This window comes from Delphinapterus leucas, chromosome 19 (assembly GCF_059928025.1).
Source record: "Delphinapterus leucas isolate spDelLeu-1000000601 "Yukka" chromosome 19, BTC_Dleu_Yukka2, whole genome shotgun sequence".
NCBI lineage: Eukaryota > Metazoa > Chordata > Mammalia > Artiodactyla > Monodontidae > Delphinapterus > Delphinapterus leucas.
This window is the reverse complement of record NC_143147.1, coordinates 19,011,072-19,029,905: the sequence shown is the minus strand read 5'-3', so window position 1 is coordinate 19,029,905 and position 18,834 is coordinate 19,011,072. Positions and strand designations below refer to the sequence as shown.

Sequence of the window (18,834 nt, the reverse complement as noted above, 5' to 3'; positions counted from 1 at the left end):
GCCCAGAATTCCTGATCTCCTTCCCCTGCTTTACTACTTTTTTTTTTTTTTGAGCTGTCGTGTTTTTTTTTTTAACTTATTTATTTTTTTATTTTATTTATTTTATTTTTGGCTCCTTTGGGTCTTCGTTGCTGCACACGGGCTTTCTCTAGTTGCCGTGAACCAGGGCTACTCTTCATTGTGGTGCTCGAGCTTCTCATTGTGGTGGCTTCTCTTGTTGTGGAGCATAGGCTCTAGGCGCGTGGGCTTCCGTAGTTGTGGCACACAGGCTCAGCAGTCGTGGCTCACGGGCTCTAGAGCGCAGGCTCAGTAGTCGTGGCACACAGGCTTAGCTGCTCCACGGCACGTGGGATCTTCCTGGACCAGGGATCGAACCCTTGTCCCTGCATTGGCAGGCGGATTCTTAACCACTGCACCACCAGGGAAGTCCCCCCTGCTTTACTTTTTATTTTTTTCAATAGCACTTGTTATTTTCTAACATATTACATAACATTCTTATTTGTTATATCCATTATTGATGGTCTCTTTCCCATCTAGAATGCAAGTTCCATGAGGGTAGAGATCTTGGTTTTGTTCACAGATATATTTCAAATACCTAGAACAATGCCTGGTACATATAGTAAACAATCAATGTTAGTTGAGAAAAGAGAAGGCAAGTGACTCACACTTGGTCACACAGCAAACCGGGGACAGAACCAGGGATGGACATCAGGTCTCCTGCTGCTTCCCCCCCAATCTCCATCCTGTTACCTCTCTTCATCCCACCCAACAGATGTTTCCCAGCCAGGTCTGACTGGACAAGACCCTGTCCTCAAGGCCATCCAGACCCATTTAGTCCTGCTGACTAAAAAACCATCCAGAAGAGAAAACAGGTCAGTGGCCATCAGTCAGGGGCTGGGCAAGGAGGAGGAGTTAACTACAAAGTTGTACCAGGCAATTTTTTGGTGTGATGGAGCTGTTTGTCCCCTGTCCTGATCACAGTGATGGTTATGCAACTGTGCACATTTGTGGAAATGAACAGAAGTGTACATTAAAATGGGTGAACTTCACTGTATCTAAATAACACATTAAAAAAATTTTTTTCACCTGGGATGGTCTAACACCAGTTGCTTTTGGACCCCCTAAAGTGTCAGTCAGGGAGTTTTTGTCCCCTTACTTTTGACTCCTGTTTGCAGCCCTGAGAGGCACTGTACACAGGGGACAGAGGCCAGAGCTGGCAGGCAGGATGCCTACATCTGTTCCTTACTACACTGGCGCAAGTCATTTCCCTTCTCAGAACCTGTCTGCTCTTTGTAAATTAGGGCTCTCTCCTTGCTCTCCCTCCCAGGTCTATGTTCCCTACCGGGGGCTGCTCAGGTGAATGTCTGTGTGTCCTCTAACACCACCAGGTGACACTCCCCGAATGCAGGCTCCCCATCCTCCCAAGTGCCGGTCTCCAGCCTGGCGGTCCTGTTCAGGTGGATCTGCCCCTGCCGCCACCCTGGTCCCGGCTCTGTCCTCCAGGGCCTCGGACACAACTGAGCCAGCAGAGATTGGCAGTGGGGTCTCCCCTGCCTGCTAGCGCTTCTATGGGCAGAAGCCCCGCCTCGCCCTCCGCCCCTCTCGCACCCAGACCCCAACCCGGGGCGGCGGCACCCACCGAAGTAGAAGCCTTCGTGCTGGTACTTGGGGTTGAAGAAGACGCCCTTGGCATGGGCGTTGACGTCGGCGCCGGCCTCGATGAGCACCGCGGCGATGTCTCCCTGCCGCCGCTCGATGGCGATGTTCAGCGCCGTCTGCCCTGCGGACAGGACAGGGGTGGGCGGTTGCGCTCAGCGGCTGGGACCGGGGGTGACACACCCTCTCTGGCCTATTCCCCTCTCTGGCCTCTGTATCCTCCACCGAACCGTGGAGAAATACTAGCTGCCTGCCTGGTCTGTGTCGCCCAGCTTCATTCTTTGCTTCATTCATTTTTGCGTGGAAGCAGGGATTATTCGTGGAGCATCTGCTCTGTGCCCCACAGCCAGGCAATGGCGACACAGCAGGACATGGGATGCAGTTTTGATTCTTGTCCTCAGGAAGCTCACAGTCTCCCTGCGAATTGAGCGTTATGATATGGGGAGGTGCAGGGTCTGTGGTATCCAGAGGAGCTCTTAACACAGCCTAAGGGGTTGGGGGGCTTCCCAGAGTGGCCTCGAAACTAAGGGGTAAGTTTAGCCAGGCTGGATGGGGCTGACTCAAGGCCTCGTAAGCCAGGTTAAGAGGTTAGAACTTTATCCCAAAGGATATGGGAAGGCACAGAAGGCACTGAAGCAGGGAAGTGACATGATCAGAGTTTTGGGTTTTGTACATGTGTATTTTCAAAGCACTCTGGCTGCAAAATTGGAGGATGTGTTAGAAGGAGCTCAGACTTGTGAGGAGCTGTCCATCCAATGGACCCAAAGATCCTTGGGAGAAAGAGTCCTCAGGATGGTCTGTTGGGGATGGGGGACAAGGGCTGTCTCAGGTAAGGTCCAGGCATCTGGCCTGGGTGCTGGGTGGATGATACTCTGGTGACTGAGAAACAGAACAGGGGAGAAGCAGCGGGGAGGGGGGTGGGGGAGGGTCATAGACACGGTTGGTGGAGCCTACAGAACCTCCAGACAGAAGAGACCAGAGGGCTGGGGTTGCGGGGGCCGGTGTCTCAAAACATTACACCAGAAACAGCATTTTCCAAAGAGCTGCCAACATGCCATACATAAAAACAAAGTCCTGGTGGATCAAAGAACTAAGCATTTTTTAAAACTGGAAAATTGTTAATAACCTTTTTGGAGGGAAAACCCTCTTAAGACTTCTTAAGCAAAATCCAAAATTCTGAAGCCATAAAGAAAACACTGACATATTTGCTTCCATAAAAATTTAAAATTTCTGTATTTCAAAAGACATCTTAAAGAAAGTTAAAAGACAAGTGATAGGCTGGGGGAAATATTTGAGATGTATAAAAGAGGCAATGGTGCATTTAAAAGTCCATAATGGATTAAGAGCTCCTACAAATCAATAAAAAGACAAACAACCTAAAAGAAAACTGAGAAACTATTATTAACAAGCACCTCACAGAGAAGAAAATACACACAGACAATACAGGAAATGAAAGATGTTTGGAATTACTGGTAATCGGGAAGATGAAAATTTGAACCCAATGAGTTCATACTTTTCACCCACCAGACTGGCAAAAACAAATAATAATGGTAATAAATAAGTACAAATAAAATAACTTTCTCCCACAAGAAAAGTTAAGGGCCCAAGCCAGACTCCCACCTGCAAAAAGCTGAGATGTTTAGCACCCTCGGCATATCAGTAAGATGGCATCCAGTTATTCTTGGGCCAATCATTTTTGACACGAGCGCGTCATAAGATCCTAGTGGGATGTTTACTGACTCCAAAAACTCAAAGACACACCTTACTGGTTATTCACAACAGACTTCCTGAGTTTGGTCTCCCTGCCCCCTCTCCAGACCACCTAAGAGAGAAGCCACAAAACTGAGTCCCAAATGGGGCTGTTAATAATGATGAGGATAATGGCGATACTAATAGTTACTTATGTGTTGGCCCTGCCCAGCTCTCCAGCCTTCTTGCCATCACTCAGCCCTGTCAAGCTCAGTCCCATCTCAGGTTTTCGCCCTTGCTTTGTTCTGGATCCTTCTCATCGTGCTGGCTTTGGGTCAAAGGTCACCTCTCTGACCATCCACACTAAAGTTGCCCATCCCCAATTACTTCTGATGACATTATCTTTTGGTTTTTTTGTAATTTTCTTTTCATCAATTTTTAAATTGCCTTATTTAGAAGATCAGCCTTCATCTGTCTTGTTCACTCCTGTGTTCTGGGACCAAAAACACTGCCTGGCACGCGGCCAGAGGTCAAGATTGTTTGCAGAATGAAGGAAGGTGCCGGGCACCACACTAAGTGCTTTGGGCTTCCGCGACAGCAGTGCCTGTGCCCCACCACCGCCAGAAATCGCCGTCTGCACAGCCCCTCCCGCAGGCGGGTACCTTCAAAGGCCTCCTCCGTGTACTTGGCGTTGATGAACCTGTCTAGGATGTTGTTTTCCTCAGCGAAGGCGAGCAGGATCCGCACGATCTCCTTGGTGCTGGGGTTGATGTTCAACAAGGCCTTCATCAGGCAGGTCTTCCCCGTGTCCAAGGCCGTCAGCTTGCGCATGAGGAAGTCTGCAGGCAGGGTCGCAGGATGGAGCCACTGCACAGGGGGGACCCCGGCTGCCCTTGGTCCTCCCGGCACCGAGAAAGGGAGGCCGGGGTGTGGCGGCTGCAGCTGCAGACCTCAAGAACCTGCCGCGGGCTCTCCACGGAGCTCCCTGCCCTGAACTCCCCCGCTCCCCTCTGCCCTGTCCATCTCTTCCTCCTCCCGCCTCCTTGCTGGCTCCTCCCCCTCGGTGAGCTGCCCAGAGCCTTATCAGAGACCTTTTGCTCTTTGCCTTCCCACCATCTCCAATCCCACCCACGGCCTGGCTTCCCACTGTCCAGCTCAGAAATCTCCAGGCCACCACCCCACACCCCGGTTTCCTGCAAATAGACTTCACCCCCTTCCATTTAACTTGCTACTCTCCTGGTCCCCAAGACAGCTCGGGCCCCACAAACCACCAAGTCTCCCAAGTCCAAATGGCACCACCCTGGACTCACTCCTCACGTCCTGGAGTCCTACCAGTGCCACTCCCAGAAGGGCTGTTCCCCACTCCCCAGCCCTGCCACTGGAGTCCCAACTCTGCCTGAACGGCGGTCTTCTCCAGTTTTACCCCCATCCTCCACCGTCACCTGTCTAAGCCCTTCCATGGCTCCCCATTGCCCTCAGAATCAGGTTCGAAGTTGCCAGCCCAGCAGTTAAGGCTGGAGGGCGGGGTGGGAGGGCAGTGGGTAGGTGGACAGCAGGAGCCGAGCAGGACCCCCCAGCCCTGCACCCTCTGCCAGGGCCAGCCACTGACCAGGCACCTCCAGGCTGTGGCACTGCTCGCAAAGCTCTTGTAGCTCCATCAGCAGCTCCAGCAGCTGCTCCACGCAGCCCTCCGACACAGCAGCAAAGATGTGCTTCTTCAGCCGCTTCTTTTTGTGCCTCTGCTCTTGCTTGGCCAGGTTTGCACTGAGGCCAGAAAATGTTTCCAACTCACCACACGTGCACCACTGTCTCCCGTTACCCCTCCAAAGCCGCTGTGCCTACAGGGGGCTCGGCGCCAGCCCCCACCGTCTGCACGTGCCTGTCACAGTGCCTGAAATCCCCTCCTTTAGTGCTGGGGGGTGGACGGAGGTGCTGGGATTCATGTTGCCCTGTGCTGCTCCGCTTCTAACCCAAATGCAAGCACATTTTATCAAACTGTATCTTTGGATCCACATAGTAATGATCAGGAAAGATACGTGCCTAACTGTTCATCCTGATTACCTCGAAAGAATGAGATCAGAGGAAGGGAAATTTCACTTTCATATTTTGTGTTGTTTGAATATTTTTCATATCTCTCTCCCCACCCCTACACTCCAAATAGGCAGCCACCGTAATGTGTGATGTGTATCCTTTTGTTTGTGTGTGTTCTTGCAAAATGCACATTGATGTTTGACGGCTACATGCATGTATGTTTTTTTAAAGTCTTGGTTGAATTTGTTACAACATTCCTTCTGTTTTATGTTTTGGGTTTTTGGCTGCGAGGCGTGTGGGATCTTAGCTCCCTACCAGGGATGGAACTGGCACCCCTGCATTGGGAGGCGAAGTCTTAACCACTGGACCGCCAGGGAAGTCCCCTACATGCATATATTTTTAATTTATGTATATGGCATTGCGTTAAGTTCTCATTCTGCTGCATACTGCTGTCCGGATGTTTTATAATGAATGGGTATTACTTTCATAAAATGTAATACTCCCTTCCCCCCAAAAATGACCTACATGCCATAGCTATGGGCCCAGACATTTGCACCCCAGGATTGGCCTCTTTCTCTTTCCTGCAGGGTCCTGGTTCCTGTCCCTGTGGCACCTGCCTGGTGGGCACGGTGGGAGGAGGGGAAGGGCCAGGCTCACCTGGGACTGTTGGGATTAAATGGGGTCTCTGTCACGTCATCCTGAGGAGAATGCGGGGAGTCCATGTCATCACAGCTGCCAGGGAGGCTGCTGGCGGAATGGGGAGGACAGAGAGAGGGACAAGTTTTTAAATGGACAATGGTAGTATGCCCCAAGCAGGCCTGGCTGTGTGGCCCAGGGCGAGTCACTGCCCGCCCGCGAGAGCTGAGGGCTGGGCCAGGGCAGGGGTGGCGGGCTGGCGGGCTGGCGGGTCGCAGTACTCACCACTGCTGGATGCTGGGGTCGCAGCACTCACCATTGCCGGATGTTGGAGTCCATGGGCTTGGAGAAGATGAGGGGAGAGGTCTTGGTGACAGCGGGGCTGGGGTCGAACCCTTCTATCTCCAGGAAGAAGTGTGCACTGGGGGGACACCCAAGCAAGGCCATTAGAGCTGGGACAGGGCCTGTCCACCTGTGTGTCCTGCAACCCCACTGTCGAGGGTGCCCATCTCACGGAGTGCTCACTCCCAGGCAAGCCTGGAAGGCTCAGAGCTAGTCCAGAAATGCGGCATAAATGGCGTGAGGGCAAGGCTCCCTGATACATTGGCCCCCCCCACCTGCCTGTCTCCTGCCTATCAAGAGGAACCTTCTGACTTGACCTAAAATCAAATCATTCTTCCAAAAGAGAAGACAAAGGGAGGAGCAAACCCCTAGCTGGTAGCCCGAGGCCTGGGTTCTAGTCTGGCTCTGCCTCTGCCTCTCCTCTTGTGTGACCCCAGGAGGTCACTGGCCTTCTCTGGACCAAGTGTCCTCACCGGATGGAAAATGGTTGGGCTACATGATCCTTAAGACCTGGACTCTGGGGCTTCCCTGGTGGCGCAGTGGTTGAGAGTCCGCCTGCCGATGTAGGGGACACGGGTTCGTGCCCCGGTCCGGGAAGATCCCACATGCCGGCTGGGCCTGTGAGCCATGGCCGCTGAGCCTGCGCGTCCGGAGCCTGTGCTCCGCAACGGGAGAGGCCACAACAGTGAGAGGCCTGCGTACCGCAAAAAACAAAAAACAAAACAAATGAAAAAGACCTGGACTCTGGAGCCAGTGCTGCTCTAGGACTGTCTACTTAGGGACCGTCCAGCTGAAATGGGCATCAGAGGTCATCCTATGAGATCACCTTTCCCTGCACCCCGGCAGTACCCCAGAACTGCCACCCCAAAGTCGTCACCACACCACTATGGCAGCTCTGACCCAGCGACTAACAAACACATCTACTAGCAAAACATCCTGGTTGAGATTTGCTGACTATCTCCAGGCAGAGCCCAACTCCCACACCTGCAGGTGTTTCCCCAGGACAATAGGTCCAGCTCCTGCCCTGACCTCCATCCCACCCTACTTATCTGGGTTCAGTAGTGCATTTACTCAACAAATATTTACTGAGCATGTACAATGTGCCAAGCACTATTCTAGAAGCTGCGGATACAGTGGTAAACAAGTAGACAAAAATTCCTCCCCTCACAAAGCTCTTGTTTCAGTGGGTTGGTAAGAACTGGCCCCAAGGATCAGACCAGATTATAGCACAGTAAGGCCATTGCTTTTCTTGCTCTAGACCAGGGGTCCCCAACCCCTGGGCTCTAATGCCTGATGATCTGAGGTGGAGCTGATGAAATAATAATAGAAATAAAGTGCACAATAAATGTAATGCGCTTGAATCATCCCGAAACCATCCTCCCCCCGGTCCTTGGAAAAACCGTCTTCCACAAAAACAGCCCCTGGTGCCAAAAATGTTCGGGATCGCTGCTCTAGGCAATAACACACTGTCCCTTCGCTGTAAGTTCTTCAACAGCAGAAACTACAATTGCATCGTCCTAATTCTCTAGAGCCCAACATTTGTCGTGACGCTCAGAAGACCTAACAATGGCTGAGTGTAAGGATGGATAGGTGAAAGATAAATGAGTGGAAAAAAGAATGGCTGGTTGGACACATGAGTGGACAGATGAATAGATAGGTAGATGATGGGTGGTTGGAAGGATGAATGGATGGATGGATGACTGTCTGAGGAATGAATACTTGGGTGGGTAGATAGGTGATAGATGGAGAGACCAATAATCAGACAGACCAACACACCCTTAAACTGTAAAAGTTGTGAGGTTGCATCCCTCAACAGGAAGTTGAGGGCTGTGACTGAGGAAGGAGGACTTCAGTGGCTGGGAAGGTGGAGGGTGAGAGCTGAGCTGGAAAGGACCCAGCTGTATGTAAGGACCTAACTCCTGGGACAGGGAGCTGCTAGACCACGAGGGCCTGTCCCATGCCTGCCATACTTGCCACTGCATGTGCCATATCTCATCCACCAGCATGAGCAGACAGCAAGGTCTTGGCCAGGTGACATCCTGGCTGCTAACTTGCAGTAGGTGCTGTTTGTTTATTCCTACTTTGACCCAGCCAGAAAGGCACCACCAGCTAGGTGCTGTTAACTCAGATGCGCAGACAGACAGCTCTGTACAATTCCTCCCACATTTCTGTTCCTTTGAAGGCAGAGAACAATCCCCAGGTGGACTCAGGCCTGGGGAGGAGCTTATCTCTCCTACTTTGTCCAAAGAAAAGCCCAAGTGCTCTGAGCTTCAAGGCCAGTGCCTCTGCAGCCTTCATGGCCTGTGTCTGTGTCCCTGGGCAAGGTGACGCCCAGGGGGAGGTAACCATAGCAGCCACTCACAGGGAGGGGCATGATGCTTCAGAAAAAGCTCCAGGTCCAAAAATTTCTCCCCAATCTAGATTTCTTGGTGCCTTCAATTCCCCCATTAGTACATATTTCCTTAGTGGTCAGAACTGCCTTCTGACATATAATATTTTCTTTTTCTTTCTAAACCTGAGTCCTATACTCCGTTCTGAGGGAGTTGCCCAAACCTTTGGGGTCTGGGGAGAAGTAGGCACATGAGGTACCTCAAAGAGCCTTGGGAAGGAGAAGGGACCACCGATTCATGAGACAAAGGTCACACCTCACACCAGGCCCTTAGCTGGGCGGGGGCCGTTGGCAGAGCTGACCCTGGAACTAAGTTCATGAGCCAGGATGGGCTCAGAAGGGCAGCCCGACTGCAGGAAGAATCTGGGATTTTCCTGAAACTCTGTCCTCAGTCCTTCTCTGAGGTCCAAACCTCCCCTGGGAAAGTGAGAGGGGAGGGAAGGGGGAAAGGAGGCAGGAGGGCAGTGCTGGTGGCTTAGATCCAAGATATCTCTGCTACTACCCAGACAAGCCCTCCCAGACCCAGGCTTCCCACATGGGCCCCCGACACCTGTCTGGTCTCCACATGCACCCAGTTTTCTCTCCTGCGCTCCAGGATGGAGCTTCCACCTGAATGAGCCTCTGGAACCTCTCAGCCAACATTTCACACCTGAACTTGGCTCCTTCCTCCTGCCCTTGTTCCTGCTCCTCTGAAGTGCTCATGTCAGAGGTGGCCCCATCACCCCTCCAGGTCCCCCCACCGGAGGAGGGGGTGTCTCTCGGTCCTCCTCCCTCCCCTCCCAGAGTTGATCCGGCAGACTCCACTATCTTAATACTTCTCTGATCTGTGCCTGCTTCTCCATCCCTCACCACCAGGCTCACCACCTATCACCTGGGCAATAGTCACAACAGACTCCCCTCCAATCCATCACCCACACAGATCACCCAGAGTATCCTTTCTAAAATGCAAATCTTGCCATGCCCTCCCTCTCACACAAAATCCCTCCATGGCTCCCCACTACCCCCAATTGTCCAATGTCCTTAACTGACTGCCAAGACCCAGCCCCGGTGGGACTTATCCCCCCAAAGACACCCTCACCCACCCGGCACTTTAGTCCCATGGGATTCCTCACTGGTTCCTGCCCCAAGCCTCTGCCTTCTCCCTTCCTGTCCACCTGCTACCATCCACTGTAACAGCAGCTCCTCAACGACATGCCCACAGGAGCAGAACGACCTGCCCCTCCTCAGGCCCGGCCCCGCCTAGTTCACCCTCTCTCCAGGCCACTCCCCACTTTCTCCCTGGGGGCCCCTCACCATCCAGACTGTGAACAGGGGCAGGTGTTCTTGCCCAGCCTGGGCCCAGCCCCCCGCCTCGTGCACAGAAGGCCTCAGCAATTTCTACTCAAATCAAGAGAAGGGAAAGCACCAGGCTCACCTCGGCCCAAGAAGGGGCCTGGGACAGGGGCCGAAGAGGCAGGGCAAATGGGCCAACCTAGACCCGGGGGCCCACCCGGGTCCAAGGGAAGTGCCGCGGGATAGAAGGAGGGGCGTTCAGGCTTGAGGGACACCGAATCGGCTCAGGCGGGGACTGCAGTGGAGACAGCTCAGGGGCCAGCTGTGACCCCGGAGAAGGACTTTCTCTGCTCCCGCCACCTCCGTGTCCTCAACTGGGAAGTGGTCATAACTGTCCCAGCCCTGTGCAGTTTCCAGGGGCCCTGGGGCATGACAGTGACAACGACAACAATGAAGACAAAGTTCAAGGTAACAAAACATTATCAGCGCCAACATGCGCCGTGCCCAGCACGTTGTCGGCACAATTGCAATTAACTGTTACTCCGTGGGCTGGTGCCGTGGCTGGTGTCCCTCTTACACAGGCGGGGTTGGAGAGCCTGAATTACCTGGCTAAGCACCCAGTGGATATGAAAGTCCCCAGTGGACTTGAAATATGTATGCTGTAGGGGGTCCCTGCTACCTGGAATTTCCACCCATCTTTCTGCTCCTTATCTCGGGCTCCAGCAACTCCCCACCTCCCCCAGGAGCCTTTCTGAATGTTTCTGCCTTGGTGCCCCTGGGCCCCCAGGGAGGCCTCCCTTGATTATTCCAGTCATACTAACCTCCCGAGCTCAACCCCAGAGTATGCAGTGCTGTCCCCCCTACACCCCCCATTATACCTGGCTGGGCACCAGGCCACCCCAGATGAGACTGAGATTCTCAGGTCCACCCCAGGCAAGGGGTCCCTGAAGGTGGGTGCCAGGCTCCTCCTGTGCCCCTCACAGCAGAGCACCCAGGCCTGAACCTGCTGGTCCTACCTCTTGGTGGGGGTGATCTCTGCCAGCCTCTTCTCCTGCAGGATGGCAGCGTTCCCACTGGGCATAGTGGCTATTCTGCCCATGAGAGGCACCATCTCCTTCGGGTGGGCATCCATGGCTGGAACACAACCACAGCACAGATGCTCAGGCTGAAGGGACAGAAAGGAGCTTCAGACCCCCATGGAGCACCATATGGCCCCTGCTCATACACCCCGGGACGGGGAGCTCACTCTGCCTTCCCAGGCCACCACCCCTTCTCAGGGACAGGGAGACTGTCCCCGCAGCTTCCCCTGCTCCCCGCTTCAGCACCCCTGCTCCTCTGGGTCCTAGGAGAGCCCAGCAGACCTTCCAGGTAGAGATCACCATGCCCTTGACCTCTCTCCAGACATCCTCTCCAGCCCCACCAATCTCCAGGTGGATTCCTGAGAATTAGCTCTGCTTTTTCAACGTCCCTCTCAGGTTTTGTGTTTAGAATTCTCCTCGACAGAGCAGGACTGTCACCTCCTTTCCTCTAGACACTATGCTCCTAGTAACACAGCCTCAGGCCGCTCCGACTTTTTAATTTCTCACCCCCTGGTGCTCTCTGCCACTAACACGCTGATCATCTTTCTCCCCCCAAAGCCGAGTGTAACAAGCTACGTGGCCATCTGTCCACCTGGAGGGAGCAGCTGGGCCCCAGCCCCCTCTGTCCAGACCTGCTTTACTGATGCTCGGTAAGGCTGGACCCCATGCGGGTCTTGGAGGGAGGTCCTGGGGAGAGGAACTGATATGTCTTCCAAGGAGGCTGAGGGGAACTTCGAGCTTTCTGTTGGAGGCAGGGCTGTCCAGGCAGAGGTGACAGCCTGAGCAAAGACCAGGGCTCAAGAAAGTTTGGCGAGTGGCAAGGAGCTGGTGTGGCTGGACCCGTGGGTGGTAAAAGGCTTGGGAAGAGGTTGGGCCTGTAGTAGGAGCTGTGGCTGAACCTGGGGACAGCGGGGGCGTGAGAGGGACCCAGGTCCTACAGGAGACGGCACAAGGGGGATGGAGGAGACCAGAGGCCAGGACGAGGCTGCTGTGGGGGCCAGCGGGGAGGCGGGCTGGCCATAGAGGAAGAGGTGGGCAGGGGAAAGGGCTGTGGGGACAGGAGGTGACTCTGCAGTGAGCGGGGGCCATTCTCAGGTTAAGCCACCCTCAGAGAGCTCCCTCAGAGTCACAGGGAGCCGGGGCAGGGGGGCGGGGCGGTGATTTCCATAAGAAGAGCCCACCTCTTCTTCTGGGTGGAGTTTGGGCCATTGGTGATCCTGACCCAAATAGGAGAGCCCCCTGGAGGCAGTGTCTGGACCTGGCTGTCTGCAGACTGCAGTGAGACTTGGAAATGGGAGAGCCTCCTCCCTCTGCCCACGCGCCCCACCCCACTAAACGTGAGCAACCTTGGGAGAGGAAAGTCATCCAGGGGGTGCCCCGGCGTGTAGGCACCTAGAGTTAGGGAGCTCTGAGGAGGCCTTAAGCATCCTGTTGGGAGAGGATCCTCAGCACACAGGTCCCAGGCCGTATCCACAGTCACAGCCTGATAAGGATGGGCTGCCTTTACCACCTCCCTCAGCCCAAAATGACCTGTGGGGCTAAAGGCTGGGCTGGGCCAACACTGGAAGAGAGGGATGGAGGGCATGTCCCTTACCGCTCCGTGGGCCTCTGTTTTCCCTTCTGAAAAATGGGTTGAATGGTCCCCTACATCTCTCATCCATGACCACTGGCTGCTCCATTTTCTCTGCCCTGCCTGGTGAGTACGGGACAGTCCTGGGCTGCTGGAGCAGGAGGGGGTCAGAGAACTCTGGTCGGGGACTGCAGCAGCTCTAATTAGCTCCCTGAGTCACCCCATAAACCTGCATTCCCACCTGCTGGACTCTCTTGCAAGCCTGGCCCTCACTCTATCTGGGATTGGGCGTCCTCACCTGGGAAGTGCCTCCCAAGACCTGGTACTGACTGGAATGGCCTTTCCTGGGAGACTGACCAGGCCCGGGGGCCACAGGGCCCACCCTCCGTCCAGGGCTTGCTGACTCAGCTCCTATGAGCCGCCTGGGCCCTGTCCGTCTCAAGCTCTGGGGCCATCTCATCCCATCCTGAGCTCCCATCACACTGCTGCCCTGGAGAGCCACGTCCCTGGGGCCTGTGGGGGGTCACAGGAGCCTCACCTCTGCCCTGGGCAGCTATGACTGTCCTCGCACCCCAATATCCCCAAACCTCAGGGAGGGGAACGTTTCCCACATCCATCATATCCTGTGCTCTCACACACTCCCTGTGGCCAAGAGCTCACGTTCAGCTTTGTTTTCCCTGCTAGAGACCCAAGCTCCCTCCCAGCCCTCCCCTGAGGCCAATTGGCAGAGGGACACCTGAGGTCCTCGCTCTGGGCACCCTGCGGCATTGGAGGGCACTGGCTACCTGTTCGGCAAGACTCACCTGGTGAGGTCCAGGTGGCAGTGGTTGTTCTCAGATCACCGCATGTGTAGGGGCCCAAGGCCCCCCAGTAGGATTATAGCTGAGGTGGTGAGAGGCTCTCATCAGAGACAGAGGGATGGCTGGAATGAGGCGTCAGAGGCAGAACTTGCTGGGTCAACTGCCCTTGATGTCAGGCAGGCCACGCCCACCAGCCACAGCTGCCACGCCTGCCCACCGCCCACCTGCCCTGCCTGAGTCAGCCCCACACCCACAGGGCAGCCTCACCCCAGCCCAGGAGAAGGCAGGGGAGGCAGCAGGTGCTGAGCCTGAAGTTTTGGTCCCAACTCTTTCCTTTCCTGTATTTGATGCTTCCCATCATGGGCCTCATAATAACTGCTTCCCAAGGATGCTGTGAGAAGTCAGAGACCCTGCTGGTAGGCGGGACACATGAACTGTCGAGTGCTCAGCCCCGACCCCTGGGAGGCAACGCCACAGCCAAGGGCTGGCCTGGTTGACCTCACAATGGCCACCCCCAAGACTTGTTTTCCATCCTTCAAAGTCTAGGATCAAGTCCGCTCAGAGACAGAAGTCCCCATTCAATGCTTCCCACCTGTGGCCAGTAAGGGGCAGAAAACCAGGCTCCGGGGCCAACAGGCTTCAGGTGTGGGTGAAGTAGGGGGCTGCTTTTGCAGTTTAAGTCAAAGGAGCCTCAAAGTTCCTAAGCGCACATCGCAATCTCATCACTGCCTGAAACTCCATTAAAGCCGGGTGTTGGACCAAACACAGTCCGCCCTCTATTGCTCCATTAATTGCCCCTCCTGACTCAGCCCCTCACCCCTCCCTGCTTGCTTTGGGCTGACTGCCTCTGAGCCCTAAGGGTGAGGCTGTTGCCCAATCTCGGCATCTGTATTTTGCCTTGTGTTAGCACATTTTCTCAATAGCCAGGCTGGCTAAGAAGGCCTCTGTTTCCCATCCAAAGGTACACAGTGTGCCCAGCAAGGAGAAAAGGGAGCCCCCTCTGCTGTGTGTGGAGCAGGGGCTGGTCTGCATTCAGTCCTATTTAATCCAACACATCATGAGAGCCTACAGTGGGAGGCCAGGCAGGGAAGCCAGGGGCCAGCGTGGGGTTCCGAACTGGGGAAAGTGGTCTCTACCCTCAAGGAGCTGTGAGCCACGCGGCAGCCGGGCTCGGGCAGGAACTGTAACCCCACGGGACAGGTTACAAGGACAGAGAGGACTCAAGCCGCCCAGGAGGAGGAAGTGCTTCTAATGGGAGGTGGGGGAAGGGTTCAGAGAAGAGCATTCGGGTTGGACTTGGGAGGAGGGAGGACAGTCTACACGGGGAGAGCCACGGAGCAGGCACTCAGAGGCAAGAGACACAGGCACGTTCAAGCTGTGGTGACGATTTTGGGCAACATCTAAACTCAAGTCCGGCTGCAGCCAACTGAGTGGCCCCAGGCCACTGAGTCAGCCCTGACCCCTTAGGGGGGACACACCAGGCAAGTGTTGAGAAGACTCCCCCCGACACACACACACACATCTCCCAAGCCCTGCAGACATCAGGCCTGGGATGCAGGCCCACAGGTACCCCCTCCTCCAGGAAGGAGAAGGGAGAAGGGAGAGGAGGGGTCTCGGGGGAGGGGGTGCAGCCAGGGAGGGGCCGATCTCTTGACCTGCTCTAGAAAATGCCCCACTTGGTGTGAGCAAGGAGGGGGGACCAGGAGCCAGGCAGAGCTCCATCAGCATCCTCAGGCCTGAGCAGACCCACCCAATGGTCAGCAGCGGGTCCGTCTGCATCCCAGTGGCCACAGCTGTCCCTGGTTTAGCAGAGCTGAGCAGCCCGCCCATCAGGGATTCTGGGTGGTGACTCATGCTGCCTCCGAGTGATGGAGAGTGGAGGACATGGGAACTGAGAGAGATCAAGAGACAGCGACAGATAAAAAAGACCAAGCTAGTTGCAGGTGTGTCCTCCTTTAAACAACCCGGGTTTACACAAAGGTTGTAATCATTCATTTTACAAAAGAACACCCACAAGATTCCTTCCAGCGCTGAGTTTGGAGGTTTGATCCAATTTGCAGACATTTGAAAATATCTAATGTCTGCACATTTTCTGAGGAAGGCCTACGGGTAAAGCAAGGAGTCCCAAACCCAAACAGGAAGCAGAAGCCCGCACGTCTCCCTTCCAACCCTGGGCTAGGCTGTCATGCCCCAGCCCGTTCTCTGCCATGCAACCTGGCACCACAGTCAAGTTCTGGCTTTGGAGTCACGTTTGCCTGGGGTCAGACCCAGGCATTGCTGTTTACTCGCTGTGTAAACTTACTAACTGTTCCAGTCTCAGTTTTCTCATCTATAAAATGGAGCTAATAATAGCTCTTCATGGGCGATTAGGAGGCTTACAGGATAACGAACATGGAGCACATCACATAAACACTCCCTTCGTTCTAGCCGTCAGTGTTCTTCTGCTATGCTCATTTGCCATGGTCTGGCCATGGCTCACTACACGCCTGGCCGCTTCGTCAACCAGACTCAGGATCCTCTGCTGGGCTTGTGTGTGGAGGTAGACGTGCTGCTGGAGAACTTGGAGGAGGGGGGTCCCAATGCTCCCTCCGGATAGACTTCTCACAAAAGGGCTGAAGCCCGGCCGCAGCTAATGTCATCCTTCATCTTGGGAATCAACATCCAAGAATTTCACGACTAGGCAGCTCATTCCACACGCCACAGACATAACAAAACCCGCCAGTGTTTGGGACAGAGGGCTTTTCTAAATCATTCTTTCGTACATTCTAGTCCGTAAAGCAGGGATCCTCACACTTTTCCATAAAGGGCCAGAAAGGAAATATTTTAGGCTTTGCAAGCTATTCAGTCTCTTGCAACTGCTCAGCTCTGTGTTGTAGCATGAAAGCTGCCAGAGACGGTGCAGAAATGAAAGGCTGCCTTGTGTTCTAATAAAAGTTTGTTAACCAAAACTGGTGGCGGGCCAGACTTGGTCCCTGGCCCACAGTTTGCTAACTATTGTAGGTGTATGCATGCAGGAGTGCCCTCACCCACGGGTAACAACTAAAGCATGACCAGAGGCTCCTAGCCATACAAGGTAGTACACACACGCACACACACACACATGTGCACACACAGAACACACGGAGCCAATGAGCTACGCCGGCTCAATGACTGACATGGAGTTCACACTTGATATGACATATGTATTTATTTCTGTACTTATCTGATGGATGGCAGGATGGGTAGAGGTGGAAGTAGGTATCACTGTAGGCGAGCAGGATTATGGCCACTACAGAGGGAAGATCATTAAAAAAATTCTTGCCACGCGGCTTTGGGACATGGTTCTGTACTTTTATTTGAACAGCGATAGAGCTAATATTTTTGGAACTGTGATGGATCACACAGAAGGAGGGAGTCACTCCAGAAACACCTGATTCTGGCAGAGCTGAGAATGGGGCCAGGTTCCCCCACCTTCTCGGAGGAGCAACCATCGTCACCCCCAGACCACTCTGGACAGGGGAGATGTTAAGGACAAAATAGACAAGGGCTTCGGCATTTTATCTCAAAGAAGTGTTTTGTTCTAAAAGGTGTTTCCCTGGGCATCGCTGCCTTTCACTCCCAGGAATATAAAATCAAAGGAAACTGGGGCATCGCATACATGCACGTGGCGATTTCTCATTCGCCATGTTTGACAAAGTCAGTAAAAACTGGAAAGCAATATCCTTTTGTGTTAGGAGAGTCAGCTGGGGACAGTGAGGGTGGCGTGACTATCTCTACCCGTGCATCCAGCAATGCCTCCTGCAGCTTGTTCCGTGCGGTCTAGGAAAGGGCCTGCGAGGAGGGTGCTGGTAGGGCCAGGCTGCTGAAGCATCACTGGTGGCCCCTACACACCCTCTTACCGGAGACAGTGGGCTTTCCTAAGGCCCACAGGGTTGAGAGCACCCTGTGTGGTCCCTCACTTCTCCCCTAAAGCAGCAGAATCCTTGATGATATCGGCATCTTCTGGCTTGAGGGACCCCGCGAAGTGCTTCAGATGAACTTCCTCAGGCTGGGCAGGGTGTCTTTCTCGAGTACTTGCATCTCTTAAGAGGGGAACCAGGGCAAAGTTCTTCCAGTTCCTCCCTGCAGCTGAAAGATGAAACACCATTACTGCTTTGGAAGCAGCAAAACGATACCAAACAGTCGTTTGCTGGCCTTACCACCCTCCAGATAAAAGGGGGCACAAGCACATCGGTGCTTCCGCAACACAGGGATCAGTGCCATTTCCTCTTTCCTCACCTGATCAAGGAGGCTCATCTGCTCTGGCAGCTCCTAAATTCTCCTCCTCGACCCCACCCTGACTTGCTTGTGGCCTCAGGATTGTCCAGTGCTTGCTGCTTTCAGCCTCGGTTTCCTCCCTGCCCATGTGGGAGGGAGAGCAATGCTGGGGCTGCCCTGGGAGCGGCTCCACATCAGGTCAGCTGCAGGGTGCTGAACCCCAGCCAAAGAATGAGGATTTGGGGTTCAGGCCCCACCAGGGAATAGCAGATTGGGAACAACGCCAAGGGAACCATGGTGACACTGGGCCTTGAAGTGGGCTCTCATGTGTGGCCTGAAATCCCAGGAAGCCCCTGAGGAGGACCCACTGTCACCCCCAGAGCGATCTCCAGCCCCTCCCTCCCCCCAGCAACCTCAGAGAAGTGACAGCCAAGAGAAACAGCTGTACGTGCTCTCCTTCCGCTTGCCTCTGGCTGGCCATCTTGGGTCTGATCTTTCTAGAAAACCAGCCTAAATTCACACCTTTCGCCCTCAGGCCACAATTCAGGCTCCTCTGCTGGTGTCCTGCACTGGTCACATCTCAAAGGCATCAGGAATGTGGGAGGCTGGGCCCATTGTGACCTCCCAGCTGAATTCTCCAGGCCTCGGGTTTCCCCTGGGCCAGCAGGCTGACACTGGCCTGCCCCCGTTCACCACAGCCTGATGCACGCACCAGGAGGATGTTTCAGGGAAGGCATAGAAGCAGGACGCCTCCACGGGGAGACAGGCCAGGTGCTCACTGAAGATACCATCTTCTGGCTGGATGGATGGTGGGGATACCCCTCCTCAGAGACCGCTTGGCCCAGCTCCAGTCCCTGGGCCCTCAAAGCAGGCATGGGGCTCCCAGTGCCTGCTTCCCACAGTCCTGATACGAAGACCCCCTCACGTGCTCTCCCTAGCTCAGCTACTGACCACTTTCCTCCCTGCCCTTTCTCTCTTGTGCTCCCTCACGCCTTCCCAATCACTAGTGCTATGTGGGTGGGGAGAGTTCCTTGTTACCTGAATAATCTGATTATTCATTACGGGAGTTTCCACTGTTACGAGGTTGTATAGGAAAGCAAAATCCTCAGGAAACACTCCCTAATTAAGCATAGG

General features: G+C 54.4%; 2 protein-coding genes across 4 annotated transcripts in view; both read right to left on the bottom strand.

Moving 5' to 3' along the window:
• TRPV3 (transient receptor potential cation channel subfamily V member 3) overlaps positions 1 to 13,559 on the bottom strand; it is a 38,909-nt gene extending 25,350 nt beyond the window's left edge. For 2 of the 3 annotated variants that reach the window (XM_089900599.1, XM_089900600.1), the window contains exons 1-9: positions 13,468 to 13,559; positions 12,689 to 12,815; positions 11,727 to 11,993; positions 11,032 to 11,149; positions 6,329 to 6,433; positions 6,034 to 6,120; positions 4,955 to 5,109; positions 4,008 to 4,184; positions 1,640 to 1,780 (exon numbers count right to left, since the gene is read on the bottom strand). In XM_089900599.1, coding sequence (XP_089756725.1) covers positions 1,640 to 1,780; positions 4,008 to 4,184; positions 4,955 to 5,109; positions 6,034 to 6,120; positions 6,329 to 6,433; positions 11,032 to 11,149; positions 11,727 to 11,993; positions 12,689 to 12,773 — 1,135 coding nt within the window. In that variant the 5' untranslated portion in view covers positions 12,774 to 12,815; positions 13,468 to 13,559. Of the gene's footprint in view, positions 1 to 1,639; positions 1,781 to 4,007; positions 4,185 to 4,954; positions 5,110 to 6,033; positions 6,124 to 6,328; positions 6,434 to 6,827; positions 9,726 to 11,031; positions 11,150 to 11,726; positions 11,994 to 12,688; positions 12,816 to 13,467 lie in introns of those variants that run through there. The other variant, XM_089900601.1, reaches the window with a different exon arrangement.
• Positions 13,560 to 13,726: 167 nt separating this feature from the next.
• TRPV1 (transient receptor potential cation channel subfamily V member 1) overlaps positions 13,727 to 18,834 on the bottom strand; it is a 36,119-nt gene continuing 31,011 nt past the window's right edge. Inside the window, exon 15 of the mRNA XM_022595823.3 lies at positions 13,727 to 17,571. Within this exon, the coding sequence (XP_022451531.1) occupies positions 17,399 to 17,571 (173 nt within the window). The 3' untranslated portion in view covers positions 13,727 to 17,398. The remainder of the gene's footprint in view (positions 17,572 to 18,834) is intronic.